The 26,110-nt window shown below is 47.0% G+C and overlaps 1 protein-coding gene and 1 long non-coding RNA gene across 3 annotated transcripts in view; one reads left to right on the top strand and one right to left on the bottom strand.

Moving 5' to 3' along the window:
- The window catches only part of Rps6ka2 (ribosomal protein S6 kinase A2), a 274,655-nt gene that overhangs the window by 163,117 nt on the left and 85,428 nt on the right, over window positions 1-26,110 (bottom strand). Inside the window, exon 1 of one of the 2 annotated variants that reach the window (XM_087587137.1) lies at window positions 2,087-2,270. The exons of the other annotated variant lie outside the window; for it this stretch is intronic. Coding sequence (XP_087443263.1) covers window positions 2,087-2,137 — 51 coding nt within the window. The 5' untranslated portion in view covers window positions 2,138-2,270. Of the gene's footprint in view, window positions 1-2,086; window positions 2,271-26,110 lie in introns of those variants that run through there. 2 annotated transcript variants of the gene reach the window in all.
- On the top strand, window positions 9,986-12,883 carry LOC148006978 (uncharacterized). Its single transcript, XR_015645436.1, has 3 exons — window positions 9,986-10,199; window positions 11,662-12,040; window positions 12,683-12,883. It is a non-coding gene; the product is annotated as an uncharacterized LOC148006978 (long non-coding RNA).

Raw genomic sequence — 26,110 nt, 5'->3', positions numbered from 1 at the left:
ATGTTCCTATGTGTGTTTATATCTCTCTCTTTCTATGAATAAGTGTATCTGTGTATGTGCATTCGTGTGTGTGCATGTATGTGTGTAATGTGTGTGAGGGTGTGTGCCTGTATGTATGCATGTATCTGTGTATCTGTGTGTGCATTTGCGTGTACGTGTGTACATGTGTGTGCATGTATGTGTTTATCTGTGTGTTGTGTCTGTGTGCATGCATATGTGTGTGTGCATGTGCGGTATGTGTATATGTATGTGATTAGGTATGCATGTGTGTGTGCATGCATGTGTCTGTGTGCATGTATGTATCTGTGTGCAACATGTGTGTGTGCATATGTGTATATGTCTAGAACAGAGATGTCAGGGGTCTTCCTCAATCACTTGTTCCCTTAGTTTTTCAGACAGGGTCCTTCATTGAAGCTGGAGCTTACCAACTGGCTGGCTAGCTAGCAACCCTGAGGGGTTCTCCTGCCTCCCCTTTCCAGTGATATACCACCATATCCAGCTCATAATGCTTGCTTGCTTATCTATCTATCTATCTATCTATCTATCTATCTATCTATCTATCTATCTATCTATCATCCATCATCTATCTATCTATCATCTATCTATCATCTATCTATCTATCTATCTATCTATCTATCTATCATCTATCTATCTATCATCTATCTATCTATCTATCATCTATCTATCATCTATCTATCTATCTATCTATCTATCTATCTATCTATCTATCTGGGAGGTCTGCACCTTCTCGTACATGTAGAGGTCAAAGGACAATCATTGGGAGTTGGCCTTCTCCTACCTCTATGTGAGACCCAGGGATTGAACTCAGGTCAGAAAGCATCCTTATCTACTGAGCCCTCATGCCCAGTTTTTTTATGTGGACTCTGGGATTCAAAATCAGGACCTCCCTAGCCCCTGATCTGCAAAGCTTTATAGAGACATTCATGAAAAGAAAGCCTGTTACTCTGGTACTCAGGACTGTAGCATCTGTGACAGTCAATAGCATACAATTCCCATATATATTACAGATGGTTTTTCAGCACAATACTGAAAGTAGAAAGTTCTTTTCTTTTTTTTCTGGAAGAATCGGGTGTTAGGCGGCCTGAAATTTGCTCTGCTGTATTTTCCTGTTATGTGACTCTAACGGTTGTGGAACCAATTGTCCTTGTCCCTAGCCTCCTTGCTTTGGGACTGTCTCCCTAGGCTTTCATGGGCCTATGCTGTGAGGCCTTCTTCGCCTGGGTCCTTCTTGCTCCAATTACTTCCAGAATGGCTGCCCTTTCTAACACAGCATGCACCCGCCAGGTTCCTCTGCATAAACAGCTCTCTGCTCACACATCACCCCTCGCTCAGGGGCTTCCTCAAGACACCTCCCCTGGTCCAATTTTTCTCTCTTACACATTTTTGTCTCCCTGCCGGGTTTCTGAGACTCCGTGCTTCCTTGGGCGCGTCTCCACGCTGAAAGATGAGTCCCTGAGAGTCCCACCTGAGGACAACTCCTCACCTCGTGGAGACCTCCTGCCTTCGACAGCACCATTCCAGGTTTTTCTCCAAAAGTGGGTTTGAGGCAGGGGGACGGAACAACATGGGACCATGGAGAAAAGCACCGGGATGCGAGGGAGACAAGGAAGCCAGTGCACCCCATCATCCTAAGCACTGCCACAAGCCTGGTATAAACTGACACCCAGTACTGAAAACATGACCAAGAAAGGGATGGCAGGAAAGGGAGACCAGAGGCACCAGGGAGCACATGACTGAACTTCAGTACATAGAGGAAAAAGCTCAGCCTGGCTCCTTGGGTAGCCTGTGCTGCACAGATCAGGGAACTTTTACAACCCAAATCTCAAAGGGGATCAGGAATAAAGGCAGTACGAAAACAGGCAAAGGAAATGTGTCAGACAACATACTTGAAGTTGTGAGGTAACCGTTAAGGCGAGAAGAGAGAGATTTCAAAGGCCGCCTTCGCTATGCAGACGTGATCACATGATGGACGGCTTCTCCAGAGGACTGAGAACCAGCAAAAGACAAACCCCACACCCTGACCCTCTCCACAGGCTCCTTCACAAAACGACAGCTGAGTACTTACTAACAGTAGCCCATAGAATTTAGAGGCAACGCGGCGGAGCCGAGAGAGCATGGTTAGAGGTGCCGATGATGATGATTTGGGCCAGGAAGCAACATGGTCTTACTCTTCAAGCACCCTACTCTTCTGCATCGCAGAGCTGGCCTCCAGCATGGTTTGTAAACACTTGGGCAGTTCGAGATCATCTGAAAGTCAGCGGAGGGCAGTAAGCAGCTGCTCACAGCCAGGATGCAGCCACCCCGCTTTTAGTAACTGGCTTAGCCAAACTCTAGGGTCATTTACTTAATATAGTGCTGCTCTTTCTACTGGGCAGCCAGTGTAACACGGTAGGCCACAAATCTGGCAGTCCAGAGCGAAGCCCAAACCAGCGTGAGACACTGTGGCAGCTGGCGGGAGCCGCAGTACTGGGACCTCAGTCTCCACTGGGCGTCCAAGGTCCCCGTGAGTACTAAGTGGTTCTTCTCAATATATTCATAATGTGATGTGGTGTTTTGTCTTGCAGATCCTATTCTTGTAGCATAGACACCCCAGTTTCCTTCTGCCAGTGGAAGGTCCTCTACCGAAGAAACCTGAACCTCCGAGAGTCTGAGCCATACACTCAAAGTGGCACAGTTAATGGCAAAGCTGTCCACTCCCATCCAAGACATGCACAGAATCCTTGGATCTACGGCCACAGACATCTCAACCTCTTGAAAACTGATCACAGATCATCTTTGGCAGTTGGGCGACGATGCGGTGAGAAAGAAACGCACCATGAGCCACGCACCCAGTTTAAATGGGCACAGCCTGCTCGCCACAATGAACTGAACTAATACAGCATGTGTGCCCGCGTGCACACACACATCAAATAGCATGGCTACCTGGTAGAGAGAACCAAAAAAATGCTCAGAGGTGAGGGTGCGCCTGGGCCTTCAATGGTACGGTCTGTCGGGTGTGTGTTCTCTGCTGTTGCCAGCTCCAGATGTTGACATGGAGAGGACAGTTCTCCTGGATGCTGAGGATTTGAAAGCGAGGGTACAAGACAGCCCTGGTGAGATCTCTGCTGGTGAGAAACAGAGCGGGCAACAGAGATCAATGGACAAGACGGGCGCTGTCCGTAAATGGAAGTTCTAGTGAGAAAGCGAGCCACCAAGGTGTGGATAGAGACGGGATTGAAAGCACCCGCCACTTAATTGGTGAATGACTCCAACTTAGAGAGACCGTGTTTCCAGCTTAACATGGTTTGAAGATGTAGGGGAAAAGGAGCCAAAGAATACCGGGGCCAAATGGTCTTCATGAGAATGTGGATGACGTCACATGCAATGGTGAGCACGACAGTGACGGGGAAGACCAATCTGGGGTCTGGGACGTCTACTGCATGCTCAGAGAACACTGGGCAGTGTTGGACCCACAAGGACAAGGAGAAGCTTGGCAGCAAGGTACTTAAGGCTCACATCAGGTGAGTCTTTGGAGCTGGGGAGGAGCTGGACTAGAAACAATAAAGGACAGAGTGCTGGTGACCTCAGGGCCGGGATCTCAGGAGTAGGACCCACGAAAACGAACTGCTTCGCTTAGAGCAGTGGTTCTCAACTTCCTAATGCAACGACCCTTGAATACAGTTGCTCTTGCCATGGTGATCCCCGACCATACAATTAATTTCATTGCTACTTTATAAGTGTACTTTTGCTACCTTTACGAATCTTGAGTTTTCCAGTCTGGGTTTTCCAATGGTCTTAGGCAACTGCTATGAAAGGTCCATTTGACCCACAAAGGGGTCACAGCCTACAGGTTGAGAATTGATGACTTGGAGGTCACAGAGGAGCAAGTCCCTAGAGCCACCATGTTGTAGTTACAGAAAGCAGACATTCATGGAAAGAGCTGGAGGAGGGGGAGGGTTAGTGAGGAGGAGGGGGAGGGTTAGTAAGGAAGAGGGGGAGGTTAGGGAGGAGGAGGGAGAGGGTTAGTAAGGAAGAGGGGGAGGGCTAGGGAGGAGGAGAGGGAGGGCCAGTGAGGAGAAGGGATGCTGTGAGGTGATGGGTCAGGAGATGTGAAAAGCAGAAAAGTAGATGTGCTCTGGTCTTCTTTCAGGAGAGTGCCCTTCCCCGGGAAAACATCCTTCGGCCTTGTAATTTAGCCTGTGATGACCACATCTTTGACACAGCTCCACTGGCCTTTCCCTGACGCCTGTGGATGTTAGTGGGGCCGATCGTTTATGGCTTGTTCTTCATCTGCATTCTTGCTGAGAATTCCCACCAATCCTCTTTGCATTCTAGCTTTCAAGTCTTTGATTATCTGGCCTTCTGGTGTTTCCAGTCTCACAAGCTATACACTGAAATTCACTGCAGCAGGACCTGAGGCAGAGCCAGCTGAGCAGCAGGAACTGTGTAACATGAGGACCTGAGTTCCACATCAGGACCTAAGTAAGAAAAGCCAGGTATGGAGGTGTACTTACAGCCCAGCACTGAGGAGGCAGACACAGGTCAGTCCCTGGGGCTCGATGGCTAACCAACCTAGCCTGCCTTGGCCAGGTCAGCTGGTGAAAGACTGTCTCACATCTCAAGGAAGAAGCAGAATGTACTTGAGAAACAATACTCACGGTTGACCTCTGACCTACACGTGTGCAGTGTGTGCATGTGTGTGTGTGTGTGCATGAGCATGCACAGACAGACAGACAGACAGACACATACATACACAAACAAGAAGAAAGGAAGAAAGGAAGGAAGGAAGGAAGGCAGGAAGGAAGGAAGGAAGGAAGGCCGGCCTACACTAGGGCATACTCTTTCTGATGCTGTAATTAGATTTTTCTTTCTTTGACTTGCCACCATGCGTTTGCTTCTTAACTTGTGCACACTTTATTTCCAAAACTGTCCCTTAAAAGTCATTGTGTGATCAGACTAGAGATTTTAGAAAGTGATTTGACTATTCTCCTCCTCATTAGAACCATCATCACCCAGACTATGTGCTGAGAAGGTTGCTGGGTTAATGCTTCTCTTTCCGAGTCTTAGGCTGCACTGTCTTGCTACCCCATGGACCTTCTCCCTGCTGTCTGTATCCCCAGCTGTGCTTGCTCTCCTTACTGCCTCTTCTGTCTTTGCCCATCTTCTAACCGGCCTGGGTCTTCTGTCTCTCACAGGCTTCCACTTAGCAGCTCAAGAGTTTCCCTAAAGTGGTGCGCATTTCAGGGAGTTTATGAGGGGAGTCCAGGCTTTGCACACAGCGCAGTTCTAATTATGCAACCTAGGTCCCTTTTAATCCAATATGAGTTTTTTCACAGTTGTCTTAGATTGGGGTCTACTGCTGTGAAGAGACATCATGACCAAGGCAACTCTTATGAAAGAAAACATTTCACTGAGGCTGGCTTATAGTTTCAGAGATTCAGTCCATTATCATCATGATGGGACGCATGCCAGTGTCCAGGCAGTCATGGTGCACGAAGAGCTGAGAGCTCTACATCTTGATTTGAAGGTAGCCAGAGAGAGACTATCTTCCTCGGGCAGCCAGGGGGAGGATCTCCTCCATACTGGGTGGAACTTGAGCATAGGACCTCAAAGCCCACCTCCACAGTGACACACTTCCTCCAACAATAACACACCCACTGGACAAGGCCACACCTCCTAAGAGTGTCATGTCTCATAGGTCATGTCATCGTTTTGCATTTCTTTTGTTACTAGTAAAAAGTATATCCACATAAAAGAGTCATTGAGTCACTCACTCAACCTTTAAGATGGGATAATCACCTGTGACCCGTGTGAGGCGGTTATCTCTCACACTCCTCAGCCTGCAGCTGTGGGTAAGTCTGGCCTTGGGAGGGGTGACATCTCAGTTTGTGCGAGCATTCTCAGCCAGAGGGCCTTGTGCAGGGCAAGTGCTATCCTGCCCAACTATATTACCGACCTTCATCCTTGTTATTCCTGGGGATGTCTGGAATAGCATGGGCTCTTCTGGGAGCATGCATGTTCCTATACAGCCAGAATAACTAAACTAACCATCCCTTAGCAAAGGCGTGCCTCAGTGGCCTTTGCTCCAGCTATGATATTATAGAGAGAACTGTAGTTTCTATCCTGCTGGACACATATTGGTCTCTCAACATTTCAAGTTCTCAACATCATTATTCATTTACCTAGACACTGAAGTTCATCGGCATAACGCTTCGATTTTATGAACAGAAGCTTCTGCACCTTCAGGGCCCTCTTCCAGGTCCCTGATGCCCTGTGACCCAGGTACCCCGAACTCTTCTCAGACAAGAAAAGTTATTTCCAACATTTCTCTAATCATTGCTTCTGTCTTTGTTGTTGTGTTTATCCCTAAGGAATCCTCAAAGTTCTTAGGTTTCCTGTCACTCCATCACTGTCAGCTGTCAATGATATTTGGGCCTGTCATTCAGCCAGCCTGTCCTCATGCAGTCTGGGGTCTATCTCAAAATCCTGCTTATTTTGGGGAGTTCATAAAAACATCTCACTCTTATGTTCAGAGTTGATGCTCTCATAATAGTCCGCAGATCAAAAAATGGTGCCTGTCCACATAGACAAGTTGACCGAGGGGCTAAATATTTCTCTCAACCTCATTTCCCAAATCCAGTATCTCCAACCCCCACTGACGTGCAAGCATTCTTTTCTTTGTATGACTGCTTTGTTAGCATTGCATGTGTTTGTACATGTGTGTCTGGTACCCTCAGGGGTCAGAAGGGAGTGTCAGATCCCCTGGAACTTGCAATATGCCATGGGGATGCTGAGATCCAAACCCGGATCCTTTGCAAGAGGAATAAGCTACTCCTACCCACCAAGCCACCTCTCCGGTCCCTCTAAATGTTTCCGATTGGCCTATTTCTAACTTGGCCTAAGATGCTGCTGTCTCACACATGGGTAATTTGTGCAACCTTCTTCCTGGCCAAAGTGAGCTTAGTGAATCACAGACCTAGACACCTTCTTATATGAGCTCTTCACAAGAAGTGGAAGGAAACCTTGTCTTGGTGTGCCTGAGAAACATTTAACAAACATCACATTTCAGAGGAACTTTAAAATCAGAAGCAACATTGCCCGTTGGCATCATATATGTGAAACACAGGATCAGTGGTGCATTCAGATGTGTTCAGATGAGGAAGGGAAAGGAAACAGACCCGAGTGGCATGAGGGCCACAAGGGAGAGAACTGACAGAAGCCACATATATGTGTGAAAGCCAGATGCATACACAGCTCAACAGAGTACAGTAAATTAAACTTAATGAGATCTCAAGATTGCCAAGAGGTTTTAAGTGAGCTTAGAAACTAGTTCTCTGTCTTTGGGAAGGTGACTGGCTCTTGTGTATAGAATCTACACCCTTCTAAAAGAGAACCCACAGAGCTCCCTTGAGCTACTCACCATGGGAGGACACAGTAACAACATGCCAAGTGGGAGTCCAGGGAAGAGGCCTCAACACTTTCAAATCTGTCACCTTTATCTTGGGCTAACAGCCTCCAGAACGGTGAGACGATGTTTTATTTATAGCCTGAATGAATGATAACACTGACAGTAAGCAATTGCATTTTTATTAAACTAATGTGTTTTTCCAATACGCACTGAGGGAACCATACAGTCAGCACCAAGGAAGTCAAGGCAACTGAGATGGCTGGTTTTGAGGATCAACTTCATTTGCTTTAGATAGGGCACAGCTGTGGGATTAAAGCATTGACTCTTGAATGTGATGTCACCAGATAGAACACAAGTAGATAAAAGAACAAGCCAACTGTGATGGCCATGCTTGGTTGTCAACTTGACAACGTCTGGAACAAACTAAAATCCAGAAATGCAGGGCACACCTGTGATCCAGATCTTGAGGCAGGAAGACAACATGCCTTTGATCTGGATCACGAGTCTGAAAGTCACAGGCTTTTGATCTAGGTCTTGAGGTGGAATTACACATACTTTTGATCTGTATTTGACACATGCCTTTAATCCAGATCTCGAGGCCCATCTTTAATCTGGGCAGAAGGAATCTTCTGCTGGAGGCCTACACAAGGACAGTGGAAGAAGAAAGGGTTAGTTCTTCTTCACCTGCTTCCACTCACTTTCCCAGCACATCCATTGAAGCCTACAGCTTCTGGATTCCAGCTGAGACACCCAGTCTCATGAGACTGAGCAACTACTAGGTTCTTGGACTTCCATTCACACCTGACCATTGTTGGATTAGCTGGACTGCAGCCTTTAAGTCATTCCAATAAATTCCCTACACACACACACACACACACACACACATACACACACATGTGTATACAAATACACATACATATTCATTCCATAAGTTCTGTGACTCTAGAGAACCCTGACTAATACACCTAGCCAGCATTGGCATGTTTCCTCTCTGTCTTCTACTGGCCAAGAAGGGAAGAAACACCATTGCTATAAGTTCCTACCACAATGGCCTTCTGCCCAAGCATATTAGGCTAAGCAGCCACAAGCTAAATCCTCTGGAACCAGGAGCCAAAATAAATGTTTTCTGCTGAAATTATCTGTTAAGCATTCTGTCCCAGAAACAAAGAGGTAACGGATGTGGAAACAGAAAAATAGGCAATATATGAAAACAGTTCAGAACAAGAGAATCTAGTTGACAAGGAGGGACTCGTTGACCATTGCGTTTCTATGGTTTAGAAAGCTTAACAGGACCAGAGTGAGCTGTCTGGAATTGTGAGTTGTGTGAGGATGCATGGGTAACTGCCACTCACAGAATAGTTAAGTGTTCCAGCTGTGTCACCCAGACACAGCTGAGTCATGGTTCCTGGGCTCAAGTCCACTCACTCAAACAGTATTGAGGAACAAATATCACAGCTATCACAGCTGTTTATGACAATTGACATGTTACATCCTTGTCCCCATTCCTGAGCTTCTGGAAAGGGCTGGGACCACAGAACAGGCATAACAAAGTGCATCCCTGTGGTGATGAGGGTGGTCATGAGGTCACCTTAAGCCTGACAGACCTTACTGTGAACCTTGGATGTGGCAATGAAAGCCACGCGTGAGTTTTCAAAGCAGCTGAAAGACTAATGGGCAAGATTTAGAAGGACTGGAGCGTAACTTCTATTCAGCGAGTTAGCTCTAATTAGCAACTGTGTGTTATCTCAAAGGGAACAAGGTCCAAGGTATGTGTGGCTACTGTTATTGGAGAAGAGACAGACAGAAGAGTTGCCAACAGAGGATCCTGAGAGAGTTAGCAGAAGAGGAAGAACAGTACCTCACAATGTCCCCTCCATAGTGACACTCTCTGAGGGTCACCTCACATACACTGTGAGCTCTTCTCACTGATCAGAGGTGACAACCACACAGCTAACAACACAGAGCCAGGATTGGAGGGTGACCGTGTCCCTAATGTGAATACATTCATAGGGTGACAGGAGAGTGATCTTCAAGAGCAAGTGGGGGCCAGGGATATGGCTAGGTCAGGAAAATACTGGACCTACAAACATGAGGACGTGGGTTCACACCCATGTAGTGACTTGCACCACTTGGGTGGTGACAGGAAGCACCCTGAAGCTAACTGCCAGAGAAGCTTGCTGGATCAATAAGCTCCAGGTTCAGTGAGTGACTTGGCCCAAAAACCAAAATGGAATAGTTGCGAGGAAGACATTTGATATTGACCTCTGGCCTCTGCTTTTGTACACACGACTGTATGCACACACGCTACAAACACACAAGGAGAGCTTCTCATTGCTGCGATAAAACACTGTGACTGAATGCAGCTTGGAGAAGAAAAGGTTTCTTTCAGCTCACACACAACTCTAGCTAACAGTTCACCATTGAGGGAAGTTAGAGCAAGAACCCAAAGAGGAAACCCGGAGGCAGAAGTGGAGTATAGGCCAAGAAGGAATGCTTCTTACTGGCTTGTTTCTTATGGCTTACTCAGCTTTCATTCTTATATGACTCAGAATCACGTGACTAGGGGTGACACCGCCCACAGTGGGCTGGGCCGTCCCACATCAACCGTTGATCAGGAAGGTGTCCCACAGGCTTGCCCAAAGGCCAGTCTGGTGGGAGCCTTTTTCTCGGTTGAGGTGACCTCCTTCCAAATGCCTTTAGCTTCCATCAAGTTGACATGAAACTAACCAGGACAATTTTCAACATGCAGCGGTAGTTTTCAACGAGAACACACTGCTGGCTCGGGAAGAAGGTAAATAAAAACCTCTAGAAACAGTTTCCTTGAAGTGGCAAAAGGCAAAGCTGGATTATAGGCAGAGGGTGGTGGGAAGTACAGAAAAATTAAAATATCGTGACTGAAATGGCAGCAAGTGTGTGGGCACATTTAAGATCCCAGCAGAGAATGGAGAAGTCCAAGATGGGGCTAAGGAGCAGTTACAGTAAGTGATTTCCAGATGGTGGGAAGGAGTCAGAAAGAGAAGTTGACTGAGAAACTATCAAAAACCCACATCCTATCTTCATAGTAATCATTATTACCACGGAGCAGGGAGAAATACTTCACAATCGTAGACAAATGCAAAAAAGAGAACATTATATAACTAAATTTATATATTTGTATTTGAATTTATAGCCAATCATTATGATGCATGTGTTCCTGAGGGGACCAGAAATGGCCTCATTTCACTCAGTTTGTTTCTGCCCCTGGCATTCTGACTCTGAGGGATGGGAAAGGACTGTGCTTCAAGTCTAGTTACAGAGCAGATCCCCAGTGACATCCCCTGGAATCTCTGTGGGAAATCTTAACACTCAGAAGTGAAGCTATTCCAAATGAGCTCCTTTACTGGAGCACTGACAAGAATTAATGGTTCTTAAAAAGCTATCCCAGTGTGCCGGGGATATGGCTCTGTGGTGGGTTTCATCTGTGGCACTGCAGAGAGATATTAATAATTTGGGGGGCAAAGTCCTTCCTTTATGAAACTTCTATCCTTCCTACCTTAGGGGCCAGCAGGAAATTAACATGGCAGAGAGTGGGTGGGGACATCTTTCGGAGGTAAAGTACAGTGTCTTCACGCAACCATCAGGAAGGGCCTTTCTGTGAGCTAACACTTTAAGTTTACTCCAGGGTGTTCACCCCAGTAACTCACATCCCCAAGCCCTGGAGCCTGACTGCTTTCAAGTACAGTCCCATTCAGAGGACAGGTGGCTTCTCCTTTGGTGTCCCCAGCACAAGCTTTCTGGAGCCGCATGAAGAACAGTGACCTGAACCTGGGTGGACACACTGAGAACAGTGAATGAGCTAGAGACGTGAGCAGCTGGGAGACGCCAGAGGCAGTGCTCTGCATCCCCTCCGTTCCCAGCAGAATCAGGGCTCTGGGGCTCATGCATGTGCCACAGCCCATGAGCTGACGATGGCTCACATGTCTTTCTGACATGGCCTACTGTCAGCCTGTCCCTAAGCATGCTCTCCTCTTCCTACCATGCACCTCCCAGGTGGCTGTAAAGCAGCGGAGTGGTAAGAGGCACAGTTCTCTAAGCTGCACCCCTATGAGCAGATTGCCACTGTCCTTCTTAAGGAATGGGGGGGGGGGGTCTCAGAAGTCAGGGAGAGACAGGAAAGCACACTTAGGAGAGGGGACAGCGTGCAGCGCGTTTTCCAAATCTCAGATCCCACCTGCCTGTAGCTACCATTCCCCATGCCGTCCCTCTGTTCACAGAAGTCAGCCTAGCCAATGGAATGGACAAGAGTCTCCTGTGAAGGCTCATTAAGAGGATCAGTAACTGTCCAACAGCCGAGCAGGATGAAATGAAACCCGGTGCGCTCTTCAGTCGGCCAAGCCCCTGGCTTACAGGCGCGAGAGTGTGTTCTGTTCCAGAGCACACCGACAGTCATCAGGAAGTCTTTCTCAGGGTCTGCCTGTCTCCTGACTCATCACAGACAAGAATAAACTGGTGTTGAAAAGGTCCACAGGGGGTTGGGATTTGGCTCAGTGGTAGAGCGCTTGCTTAGCAAGCGCAAGGCCCTGAGTTCGGTCCCCAGCTCTGAAAAAAAGAAAAAAAAAAAAAAGAAAGAAAGAAAGAAAGAAAAGGTCCACAGTATGTACAGTATGGTTTTCTTTAAAAAGGGGGGGGGCATCTTTAAGAGTTTCAGATGATGCTACATTCTCTTGAGCCATAAGATAGATATTTCATATATATATATATATTATATACTATATATATACTATATATAATATATAATATATATACTATATATAATATATACTATATAAAATATATGAAATATACAATATACGAAATACATAATATTATGAAATATATTATATATGAATTTTATATATATATACATATATATTATATATATGTGCCTCACTACCCTAACGGGATAGTAGTCAAACAAAATGACCTAAGTTTGAGCACACACATTCCTTAAGCCACCACATAATCTTCTCCCTCCCACCTGTCCTCTAGCTTTCACTGCTGTGAAAATACATACATGCCACTTAATGCACAGCTGGGTCTCCCAATTTCTGACTCATCTGTCCTTTGATATCAAACCTTGTCTCAGATCACGACTCGAAGCAACTCCTCAGCTGTAGCCATAGAGACTGCACTCTGACAACATGTGTGTGTGTGCAGACACTTGTGTGCGTCCGGGTCCATGGCCAAATGTTTCCTCTCTTCGTTTCACCCTGAAGGGGACATGTATAGTGTATTGAAGCGGTTCTTTTTCTATAGCTGTGACAACTTGAAGCTGAAAAGATTTGTTTTTGGCTCGTGGTCCCGATGGCTTGGTTCCACGAGCTTACGCAGAATATCGTGGTGGAGGGAGAGTGCGGAGGAAGAGGCTGCTCGCTTCATGCCAAACAGGAAGCAGAGAGGAGGCTCACACCATGGTGGACAGGGAGCAAAGAGTGAAGAATAAACTGGGGACCAGTTACAGTGAGTTTGTTCCTTTGGCTAATGTCTACCCACATCCCCACACTACCAGCAGCTAAGCATCTTTAGCACAAGCAGCCGGGGACATTTAGTATTCAAACCACACTATGTAGCCTTCTTCTGCTTTCAAGACTGGGGCACAGAGGACAGCTAACATCCCTGGCACTCATGAAAGAGGACTCTGAGCGCAGAGAGGAAGGCGGTTTGAAGACCTTGGAACCTAAGACAGTCCTGAGTCCTAGGTTTTATTCATGTCTCATGCTAGACTGGGGCTGAAGAAACCAGCAGCTCTGAATCACCAATGGCACGCATCTTCTCAGAGAATTTCCCAGAGATGCTCAAAAGCCGGCCCTTGAGCCAAAGAGCAGGAACGGTCAGAGAGCATTGACAGGGAATCCCTGTTCTAATTACCCATCACAGAGAAGTCCCCACATGTCTGCTGTGGCAGCCAGAGGCTGAGTAAGCACAGAATTCTTTCAGGAGACTGTGCCATGGATACCCTGTGGTGGTATCCATCGCTTGATGGACAGAAAGGACTTCAGCTACTATACAGTGGCCCTAAGGTCAGTCCTCCCACCTTGGGATCATTGAAACCATGTTTAGGGTTTTTGCACGCAGCCAGTAACAAGCCTTAATTAAATCCCCATTTTGCAGCATGGAGGTGGTGCCCTCCATTCCTCTGGTGGGGTGTTGGAGCCAGCCTCTTAGAATACATGTCTATTGAAGATTCAGCCTCAACACAATACCAAACACACAGGTTACAAGGAAAACTGGTCATCACATCGAGGAGCAGGAAGACCTCAGAATGAAAAATGGAAGAACCCACTGTTACAAATCAAGGTGGCAGAGAAGCTGAGGTCACGTGTCCAGGATCACAGAGCATCAGGGATGAGAATCCCCCAGCCAGGCTTGCAAACAAGGACAGAGTGGGGCTTCATCAAAGAAACAAGCAGTTCCAGCTAAGAGATGAGAGAGAGAAGGGAGAGCCGGACAGAAAACAGAGAGGTAGCAGGCATGATAATGGAATACAGTCAGTTCAGAGGTAAAAAGAAAGATGGCAGCATTAAACAAATGCAGGCTGCAGGAAAGACAGACAGATGCAGGCTGCAGGAAAGACAAACAGATGCAAGCTGGAGGAAAGATAGATGCAGGCTGCAGGAAAGACAGACAAATGCAAGCTGCAAGAAAGATAGACAAATGCAAGCTGCAAGAAAGACAGACAGATGCAAGCTGCAGGAAAGATAGATGCAGGCTGCAAGAAAGACAGACAGATGCAGGCTATAGGAAAGACAAGCAAATGCAGGGCACAGGAAAGACAGATAATTTCAAGCTGCAGGAAAGACAGACAGATGCAGGCTGCAGGAAAGACAGGCAAATGCAAGCTGCAGTACAGTCAGACAAATGCAAGCTGCAGTACAGACAGACAAATGCAAAGGTAAAAAATCAGGAGAAATGAGTGAAGGAAAATAGTGAAACAAAAAGCCAGGACTTTCTTACTGAGTATGGTGGTGCATGCCTAGGATACCAGTAGTGAGAAGGCTATGGGAGGAAGATTGAGAGTTCAAGGCCACGCAGGCTACTGGCTACAGACTATGGTGTTACAGGGTACAGGCTATGAGCTACGTACAGGCTAGCTTCAAGTGTGCAACAAGAAGCCCCTGCCCATGTAAGTCTTACCATTTTCAAAGATCAATAATATTAACCTCTAAGCAAATTAAATTGACAGGACAAGAAAAGAGAAAGTGGAGAGCAGAGATGTCAGGGCAGTGATCCGAGGAAGGAGTGGAAAACTTCAAAGCCTGCAGACATCAATAACACTATGGTAGGATGGCAAATGTCCCCAAAAGCCTTGTGGGAAAGCTTGCTCCCCAGACAACAGCGCTATTGGGAGGTAGCTGAACCTTGAAGAAGTGTAATCTGGTGGGAGGAGGTGAGTTCGGTGAGAACACGTCCTGGATGGGGATAACGGAGGGGGGGCGGGGGGGGGGAGAAGGGGCGGGGACTCTAAGCCTCCACCTCTCTTCCTTTCTCCGCCTCCCCGCTGCCATGACATGCGCAGTTCCCCACTACCGATTGCTCCCCCTACACTGCTGTCTCATCACCGAGACTGAGGCAATGCAGGCGTGGGACCAGGGTCTGTGAGCCAAAGGAACCTTCCAAGCTCTTGCCTTTCTCAGGTGTTTTGTGTGACAGAAAGTGGACTCACATTTTTAGTTTTAGTTTTATTTTTATTTTGTTATTGCCAATGAGATGACACTTGTCAATACAGAGGATGACTTAAGTTGGGGGGTCAGAGTTTACACTAATCACATAGCCCCGCCCTCCTTCTGTACCGTCAGGATCTGCACCCAGCACCCAGCTCTTGATGCATACATAGCACATAGCATGTATATGGATTAATCTCTGAGTGTGTCTCACTGCCCTTGAGACCCAAAAGACACACACCACTTTTCTCTTTTGAGCTTTAGGAGGTCCACATCCACAGATGGCTACCAATAAACCAAAAAAGCAACCAGATTCATTTCTGGTATTCATACCTGTGAAGGTATTAGGTCGTTTGTGTGTTTATTTAATAAAATCGGTTTTCGTTGAATATAGTGAATCGGAGGAGCACGGGAGGGGAGATCTTCGTGAGAGTTGTTGGGATGGAAATGCAGTCGGGCTGTATGGGAAAGACAGAAAGCAGCTGCCGGGTGTGTCTGTTTTTTCGAAGGAGCGGAAAGTAGATATCTGGGTCAGAGCCCTGGGCAGAAATATAAAAACCTCATGCGTGATGGCTATGGAGGGGAGAAAGGATGCAGACATCTCGGACACACAAAGAGAACAGACACCGGTTTATGAGTCCTGGAAGCAAAAACCAATCTGTGCCCAGCGCACCATTAATTCACATTTGTTTTCTTTAGAAAGCAAAGAGCGCAGGCCTGGGCGTTTTTTAAATACTCAGAATGATGCCAGAGGCAAAGGCTAAACGACTCCTGGATGTCGCATCCGGGTCCCTTTGACAGTGCTGTTTCAGAAGTGATCAGTGTCGTGGGTGATGTCCAGAAACAGAGGACGTGGACCAGCTCGTTACTGCCTGAGCCCCAGTCAGCCATTTGCTGGACCCACCACCCACGGTCTCATCTCGTCACTGTCAGCATTCACCAGCCAGTTTCAGACCTTCTTGCCTGGGCTCAACAGTAGCCTGCCTGTCCTGTCCTCCCTCCCATTTGTCTCAAGGACAGCTGCTATCTCACCTTAAAAGCATGTGACATACAGGTCAAAGGAACAGAAAAGCCTAACGCTGGGTCCATCTGCATCTAGGTAGTGATACTTGAAGTCCTTTCCACACAGCACAGCACTTGAAGCATCAAAAAGGTGAGCAAGCCAGCGCCAGATGCACATACTAGAATCCAGGAACGTGTTTGATAGGTGCTGCCTTGCTAACGGAAAACATGACAAGCTTACAATTTCCAGGTGTCTAAACACTGCGATCAAAACTTAACCAACCTGGAAAAGGAAACAGTTCTATGACATGAAATGTGTCAGTGTTCGCAGAGAGAGAACACCCTGCAGACAGCGAGGAGGACCTGTGAGGGAGGGGATGAGTCAGTGGGGAGGGATGGAAACTGTGGGGAGGTCTCCTTCTCCCCAGAGAGCGGAGGGAAGGGCATGCGCCTTCACTCACTGGCCAGTGAGACAGGTGTTTCTGGTTGTCTGAACTCAGGGTTTTGCAAGGGCATGCAGGCGGGGACATCATCTACGATCCAGCAGTAGCTTTGGAAAAAGTTGGTGGAGGAGAGTAAGCAGCTGAGATCATTGGCATGAGTCTCCTTTCCCAGACCCGAGGACTCAGGGCTGTGGGAATCAGAAAGGACCAGGACTAAGTGAAAACGTCAGGAGTGGACATGTGAGCGGCACTGGGGTCGAGCAGCCCTGCTGGGCCCTGAGGAGGCTCTCCTGATCTCTGTACACTGCTCTGAAACTGTGTAGGAAGCAGTCAGGAGGTGGGAGCCATGGGTGAAACGGGGTGCAAAGGAGATGAGGTTTAGCAGACAAGTCTCGAAACTCACTGCTAACGAAAGAAAGGCTCTGGTGGGGCTGAAGGCACTTGGTGGGAAGGGTACAGATTTCAGACATTTAGGTTCCAGAAGGTTCCAAGATAACAAGGCTACCAGTACGTTGGAATGTTCTGGAACTGCCCCTACCAATGCTTTCCATAATTAGACTGCCACTCGCATCTTTCTTTGTTGACGATAGCTGTACTAGCTTTTCAGTTTTCTACAAAGTGTATGTACCTTTAATTCCCTTGACAAGCTTCCTGAGTTGTGGGCACTGGAAGGTAGTGATGAGTATGTCTGTCCCAGGAGGCTACTCTAGACACACAGCAGTTAGGGTGGCCGTGGGCTCACCATAACCCAACCTCTTATCACCCAACTGATTTTTAATTTCTAAGAGGATTCTAACTGATTCATCAAGGAAAACAAAGGCACCCAGAAATACTTTCCCCCTTAAAAAGGCAGTCTTCTGACTTGTTGTGAACATGCTTCAGGCCTTTAAAGCCATATAAAAATCCAAAGGACCGCCTACTGCCTTCTTACCAAGACAGATCTATCAGAAGACACAAGTGTTTGTCCACACATTCCTCCTCAGATGATCCAAAGAACTTGACGTCAAAGCATGAAGTGATAAAGATGGGTTTCCAATCACGTGGCAAAACACCTCAACACAAAGACTCTGAAATCCCACATGCTCCTGCTGGATCTCCTCACGCTCATCCTCGTGGTGGGCACCGAACCCAGCAACCACCGGAAGGCCACACTAGCCTGAAGCTCATGAGAAGTGAGATCACCAGGTTCATACCTACCCATTAGGCTTCTCCTCCCCTTCCTCCTCTCCTCCTCCTCTTCCTCCCCTTCCTCCTCATTCTCCCTTTCCTGCTCCTTGTCCTCCTTTCCTTTTTCCTTCTCCCCTCCCCCCTCCTCTTCTTCTTCCTCCCTTCCCCATCTTTTCTTCCTCCTCCTCTTCCCTTCCCCCTCCTTCTCCTCCCCTCCCCCTCTTCTCTTCCTTCCTCCTCCTCCCCTCCCCCTCTTCTCTTCCTCCCTCCTCCTCTTCCCTTCTCCCTCGCCTCCTACATGTAATTGAAAAAAATACTAACATTTAAAAGTTAACAAGAATTCCAGGACTCTAAAGACCTTGTGGGTGGCTGTCTGATCATACAGGATAAAAATTGTCAGAGGTTTGCCCAGAATTGACCTCGGACAATAAAGTCAAAAAATTCAGCTTCATCTAACAAAACCTTCCTACAGAGGGCCAGATGGCAGATTGTACTAGAAAACGCCACAGACACCGCAGAAATGAGTGAATGTAGTGGTTTCTAATTATACTTTCTTTTTTTAGCTCCTTGCAATTTCTATGTGTCATAAGAAATTCTTCAGATCTTTTTTTTCCAATCACTTAAGAAATATGCAACTCATTCTTGGCCCAGAGGCCATTCAAACAAAGGTGGTGGCAGTGTGATAAGCAGCAGCCTCTCTCACCCTTAAACAACAAGAGGCAGCCATCTTGATGATGAAACAGAGACCGAGGTGTGACCGCCTGCTGAAAAACCGTCCTCTGGAAGACGCCCTCAGGCCACCCAGCCCAATTCTAATGGGACAGTCTTGTCAGCTGGTACCTGGTTTGCTTTCTTTCCAATGTATAGATGCTCCTTCCTCACATGACCCTCTCCAAATCTCACACAACCAGAATGCTTGTAAGCTTTGGTATCCACGGATGAGCCTGCCCTGCTGCAGAGAACAAGGACCTGATCTCAGACGGCCCAGAGTCTGGGGAACACCGTGCCCTTGGAAGATCTGCTCCATGCATCCACTTCTATATTCGGTTTTTAAGTCTGGCTCATGAAGAGGCAGGTTTGGGCAAGCTGGGGCTGACTCCGACTAACAGCTGGCCCACAGAGCTCCTGAGCTGGTCACTGTGTCACTCTTTGTGGCAGAGAAAGGACAAAGGACAAGCAGACATCTCTCCCCTGGGGGAGGGAGGTGTGCTACACCAGGGCTGTTTCCTGAAGCTGTTAGGATAATGAGTAGAACTGCCCACTCATTAGGTCACCCTCTGCACTGTCAGGTGCAAAGAACACACTGTAGCTTGTAATTGTAGGGCCCCTGGCAATTTTTATTTTTTGGAGATGGTGTCTCTCTAGGTAGCTAGCCCGGTTGTCTTGGAACCTGCTATGTAGACCAGGCTGGCCTTGAACTCACAGGTATCCCGCTGCCTCTCGTGTGCGGCCACACTCGCTCATGTTTAGAGGGCAGGCCTCTGAGCAGGGAAGAGAAGAGGACAGGTGCCCACTCTGCCTCATCTGTCAGGTTAGATTTTTTGCTAGGACAGTACACTCAAGTGATAAATAGCACAGGGGAGTTTGTCATGTGGTCGCAGACACTGATTGGCTGCTACCAAACATGTGATCAGAAAGAAGGTAAAGTGATCTGAAAGAGAAGAGGACAGCTGGGGGAAATGATCAGTGTGGGAGATTGGCTCAAAGGATCCCGTGAACACTCAGGACCCCAGCCCTGTCTCAGGCCGGGCACCACACTGACTTCTCACAAGGGGGTGATGTTTTTGAAGACTGGGGTCCCCAAAGGCTAGGAATGGGGGCGGGGGGAACAGAATTAAAGCAGAACAGTGTTCTGTAAGCCCAGGCCCCCAACAAGGCTGTGACAGTCTTTAGATTGGGCCACATGAGCTGTGGTAGAAAGACCTTTGACCTCAATTGCAAACCATGCCCTATATAGTCTGCCTCCCCTTTACGGGACTCCACCAGCAATCCTTCAGGTTCTTTCATGGAAACCACTTTATTTTCTGCTATCAAGGCTGTGCCTTTCTGGAGGCTTCTCATTTACCTACTCCCTTTCCATCCACTTGAGTCCTTGGGCCTAGAGGAGTACCACTCCCTCCATGGCACCACCTACACCCATGCTTGACTTAAATGACTAGAAGAGGACTACAGTACTCAGGTCTTGTCACCAATGAGGACGCAGAGAAACAATCTTCAGAGGCTGGACACCAACTCCTAGAGTCCTGTCCAGACAGCAATGTCCAAAGTTGAGGCTCACACAGAGCCTCAGATTCTCTCACAAGAATCTGAAGGAAGCTGGAGGAAGGCCCAGCGAAGGCCAAAGCCCCCAGGACTGATCCTGCTTCCAAACTTGCTAGTCCCAAGATCCAGGCTGTTTCTTTGTTCAGGTCCCTCCTCCCGAAAAGAAGGTGACTTCTAGCAGCCAAGTGAGAGTATGTCAGAGCACCTGACCCTGCCGGTCAGACTGTCAGAAAGGACAGGCATGCACCAGCATGCAGCACCCCAGCCCCCAGGACATGTCCAACCTATGCACAGACATTTCCTTAACTGACATGCAGGAACCGCAGCAGCAGCTGGAGGCTGTGTGGGTGCTCTAAGGCTTCTCTCAAGGACCAACAGGAGAATGAAGTCAGAACCAGGAGACATATTCTCAATGATCTTCACTACGACTGTAAGGAAAATCAAGTGTGACCCACTTCCTCAAGCGAGAAAATAACGGTCTGCCTTGAGACGTAAGTTAAATCATACATGGTGTTTCATGGATATTTGAGAGGTAGAAAGAGCTCCCTTTCAGATACAAGTTTGTCTCTGTATGCAAACATTCCCTTGCCACGCACATACATATGGACCTGTGCACGTGTCAGATATACAGTATTGACTCTATTTGCCTGTGAGTGTAAGTAAATGGCTGGCATGGTTGCTGAGACCGGTCAGATCCTAGTGGAGGAGTTAAGGACTCCTAACTTGGTTAGTTCTTTTCTCTCTGGATCATCTGCTGCTGTAGCATTGTACTGGCTGGTTTTGTGTGTCAACTTGACGCAAGCTGGAGCTATCACAGAGAAAGGAGCCTCCCTTGAGGAAATGCCTCCATGAGATCCAGCTGTAAGGCATTTTCTCAATTAGTGATCAAGGAGGGAGGACCCAGCCCATTGTGGGTGGTGCCATCCCTGGGCTGGTAGTCCTGGGTTTCATAAGAGAGCAAGCTGAGCAAGTCAAGGGAAGCAAGCCAGAAAGCAGCATCCCTCCATGGCCTCTGCATCAGCTCCTGCTTCCCGACCTGCTTGAGTTCCAGTCCTGACTTCCTTTGGTGATGAACAGCAATGTGGAAGTGTAAGCTGAATCAACCCTTTCCTCCCCAACGTGCTCTTGGTCATGATGTTTGCTCAGGAATAGAAACCCTGACTAAGACAATCGTGAATTTTGATGCTCTGTGGATGGTGGTTTGGCTGATCTGTCTCATAGTGGATCACACCTGCGTCCGTAATCTGCGTGCTTTAATACTACCCCCACTTTTTTTAAAAAAGTGTTTATTTTATGTATGTGAGTACACAGTAGCTGTCTTCAGACCAGAAGAGGGCATCAGATCTCTTTACAGATGGTTGTGAGCCACCATGTGGTTGCTGGGAATTGAACTCAGGGCCTCTGGAAGAGCAGACAGTGCTCTTAACTGCTGAGCCATCTCTCCGGCCCCAGAGGTGACCTTTTCTATTTGAAACTTTTACACCAGTCTTTCCTGTTTTCAAAAACACGTAGGGATGCACTCCTTCGTATGGCCAAATAGTGAGTTTTCTGTTTCGTTTTCTTCTGCTCAAGGCAGTGTGAGAATTTTTAGGCATGTTATACTTAATATGGTCTGTTTTTCCAAGACTAACTCTTGCAGGGCCTAGCCGTGTCCCCAGACTCAGTGACCTGGCTCTCATGCTCACTGGCACCTCCCAGGGATTGGCAGTGGTTCCTTCTTTGCTGCCCCTGTGTTCCTCTTCTGCTACCTTGAGCTGTTGCCCACGTCAGTGAGAAAGTTCTATAAGGAATGCAAACACCTGTCTCTTGGGTCATCAACTTTATCCTGCCCCCTGAAATGACCTTGTATGAAACAAGCCCGCCATAGGTCACTCCTTCGGTTGGTACCTTTGGCTTTTCAGTTTCTTAATCTATGATCTTGGTTTTTCTGCCACCTCAGGACCTTTCTGCTTGGATTACCGATTGCAACCTTCAGCTGCCCCTGCTCCAAGAGTCCAGGAGTGGAAAGCAGCCCCTGGCACCACCTTCTCAGGCTCCTGGTTTGACGTCGTTTAAACTCAGCTGCAGACTTCGCACTCCATCTGTGACAGTGAGCCTGCAACTCTTTAGCCTTGGTTCCGTATTGTTAAAAGACTCTGGTTCTCCTCTTTCTGTAAAGACTTTTCCATTTATTTTGATTGTGTTAAAAGATGTTTCAGAGAAAGGCCTGCTGCTGCCGTGTTATCTGATCTCTTCCTCTTTTAAAATGTCTTCTTTTCTTTCTCCTTCAAGACAACCTTGGCTCAGTATTAAATTCACAGGCATACCAAGTGACATTTTCTCTTACAAGTAACAATCTCTCTCTGCAGAGAGGACAAAAGCTTCGAGATATGGTCTGACTCACTCCACCCTGTCATCCAGGCACACCTGATGTACCCCCACCTGACGCCAGCTCCCCACCTCGGGTCTATCCTTGACTCTGAGCCAGCTCTGAGCATAATACAGCCTCAGGGCAACCCTCCGCCAGTTTTCTTTCTACTTTAACTGCTTATTTTTCTTGAATTAAACCCAATTTGGCTTCACGCCCCTCCTTTCCACAGTCCCCTATGGCGGTCCCCAGGAGCCCAGTCACCAGGCTTTGCTCGGTTCCATTGTTCTGGCTTCTCTGCCCTGTGTTCTCTGCCTTGTGTCCTGCCCCTCCCTCAGTCTTGCAGGCATGGCTGTCTGCAGTCCATCCTGGGTCTTTCCTCCTGTGGCCCACATACACCCTTTCCCTGATGACATCCACTCACAGGGAAGAAGGCCTGTTTGCTCTCAAGCCCTAAACTACTTTTACCATTTCAATGTCTGCTTCTAAATGCCACCTGAAAACTCCCCCAGTAGACCTTAGAACTGTCCAAAACATGTCCAACTAAATTAGCCAGATTTTCTCCAAGAACAAATTTTCTATCTTAAATAATACCATTTCCAACCACAGAGCCTGACTCGGGGATTCTGTCTACTTTTTCTCTTTTCCTATCACTCAGTTACTGGACACTCCTTAATGACCCTGGCTACAGGATTTCTCACACACTCCTCCCTTTCCCACTTCCTGTCCCTGCTTGGTCCTCCTGGGCACCAGCATCTAGGTTATCATCAACTGCCTCCTTGGTGGGCAAGAAGCAGAGCTCAGAAACCTGGGTGCTCAGGGTAAGCACATGTCCAGAGAACATTGCCACATAAGCAGAATCAGTGGTCACACTCAGCATGGCGGTTTGAGTCCACCTGCCCAGCCTGACTCTCCTCAGTCATTTCTCTTTGCTAATGGTGCCACAGTCCAGCCATGTTAACTACCGGCTTCAGATGAGGCAAGACCGACCCACAAGTTGTCTGTTAGCTTTATCTTGGGGTTGCAAGGTCATAGCTTAGCAGCTGTAACTTCTCAGACAGACTCACAGCAGAGAGAACTGTTTCTCCTTCTGCTTGCATGTTTATAAACAAGGAAATATCTATTTCTAGAAAGAAAAGGGTCTTTTCTGTAGAATGACACGTGCTTCTTAAACACAGTTGGAGAACAGGTTCGTGCTCTAGCCACACGTGCTCTCTGACCATGCACGCACTCTGACCACACAGGGCACTTCATTCCAAGAACCACAGACTTGAAGCAGGACAGAGCTTCCATCCTTTTTGAATCCTGGGGTACACATACAGTGCACAAGCACAGCCCTTGCTCACACATACACATGCACACACAAACATGCACACACACATATACACATACATACATGTACACACACATACATACCTATAAACACATATACATACATGTATGCACACATAATACACACATGTACACACATACATACCTATAAACATATATACATACATGTATGCACACATAATATACACATGTACACAATACATACCTATAAACATATATACATACATGTATGCACACATAATACACACATGTACACACATACATACCTATAAACATATATACATACATGTATACACACATATGCACACATATACTATACACACATACATACACACATATACCCATACACACATATACACATGTATATATACATATACATATTCACACATGTAAACACATACATGTACACATACACATATACACTAACATACATACACATATATGTGCACATGTACACACACACACACACACACACACACACACACACACACAAGGGTTCCTTGCATCACACATGTTAGGATAGCTTTTACCAAAACAAAAACCACAGAAACTGAGAGTCCTAGAGAGGATGCTGATAAACTGTGACACTGGTGGCTGCTGTAGAAAGCAGTCTGGCTGTCCCTCAAGAACTTAAGCACATATTCCCATGTGAAGTAGCAATTCTACTTCAGGGAATATAGCTGAAGAGGTGAAAGCAGGGTCTCAAACAGATATCCGCACACCTGCGTTCACACGGGCATAGCTAGCTGTCCACAAAGCCCAGTGTGAAAGCAGCCCTGGGGCCCATGAGCAGACACTGGCTAAGCAAAATTCGAGATCTGTGGTATTATTTGGCCTTAAGGTAGAATGGAATTCTGACACATTACACAATGTATGTGTACTTGGAAGGCATTCTGAGTGGGATAAACCAGTCAGGGGAAGAAAAGGCAATTTATGAGTCCAGTCCCCAGAGCAGTCATGCTCAGAGACAGAGTGTCCTGGGGCGATGGTGCTGTCTGACAGACAGACACCTTTGACCAGTTGTGTGAATCAGTCTGTAACATCGTGAACAGATTTAGCCCTACTGGGCTGTTCAGTTAATGATGCTCACTGTGGTGTGGCTGTTAGCTTTAACTGCCAGAAATATAATGCAGAATCTCCTGGTAAAGGGTCTCACTGAGGAACTGTCTAAATTAGGCTAGCCTGTGGACGTGTCTGTTAGAAGGGGTTATCTTAGAATCATTGTCTGCATTTGGATCCTGGGCTAAAAAGGTGATCCAGTATCAGCATGGATGCACTCAACTCTCTGTTCCTGACTGGGTGTAGCTAGCTGCTTCAGGTTGCTGCTGCCTCAACTTCCCCACAGTGATGGACTGTGTGACCTTAATGCTGAGCTAAAATGTCTCCCCTAAGCCGCTTTTGTCAGGGTATTTGACTACAGAAAGGAATGAACATTAGAACGATCGTAAACTTTACAGATTTTATATAAAGAACAAAACCGCAGACAAGATTAGTCCTTCAAGTAAAATCATCTGGCATAAAAAAATTAAATGTTCTTGACAACCACCCTGGCTGCACAGTCGCTGTAGTTAAGAAACGATGCTGTGAAGAAGCCAACCAGGGGCCATGATAAAACCGCGCTGAAAGACAAGGCTTTAAAAGGAAGCTGCTTCCATACACAATCCCACTGGACTTTCAGGACATTTTAAAGGAAATATTTATTATTTTTAATGAGGGTTAAAACCGGTATTACTGCTCAGTAAAATACCACAGATTTTCAAGTTGGTGAAGGGCTCACAGGTCATCTGGATGCACTTAAGTACAAACCCTGCTCTCCCTGCTCACTTCAGGGCCATCAGCTACCCCCACCCAGAGAACATGACGACTATGTGTGATGTCTTCCAGGCAGTATGAGCCATTTTTATGGGGCTGGTTGTAAGCCTGGGAACTTGCTCTGAAACCTAGGCCTACTGTGGCCAAGCTCTTATTCTCATTAAGAAAGCTTAGAGGTCCATATTACAGAGCAATAGTAATAAAAAATTCCACTATGTTGGAATATGAACAGACAGGCTGATCAGTGGAATTAAATCGAAGACCCAGAAATAAACCCACACACCTATGGACAAGAATGCAAAGCTATACAACGGAAAAAACCTTCAACAAATGGTGCTGGTCTAACTGGATGTCTGCAAGCAGAAGATTGCAAATCGATCCATACTTATCACCCTGCGCAAAACTCAAGTGCAAGTGGATCAAGGACCTCAGCATAAAACTGGAAACGCTAAATCTAACAGAACAGAAAGTGAAAAATAGCCTTGAGCTCATCGGTCCAGGAGACAACTTCCTGAACAGAACACCAATGACTCAGGCTCTAAAACCAACAATTGATAAGTGGGACCTCATGAAACTGAAAAGCTTCTGTAAAGTGAAGGACAAAATGGCAGCCTATACATTGGGAAAGGACTAATATCCAAAGTTTATAAAGAACTCG

Source organism: Rattus norvegicus, chromosome 1 (genome assembly GCF_021556685.1).
Source record: "Rattus norvegicus strain SHRSP/BbbUtx chromosome 1, alternate assembly SHRSP_T2T, whole genome shotgun sequence".
Lineage (NCBI taxonomy): Eukaryota > Metazoa > Chordata > Mammalia > Rodentia > Muridae > Rattus > Rattus norvegicus.
Note: the sequence above shows the minus strand (reverse complement) of the source record. Positions and strands in the feature narration are given on the sequence as shown.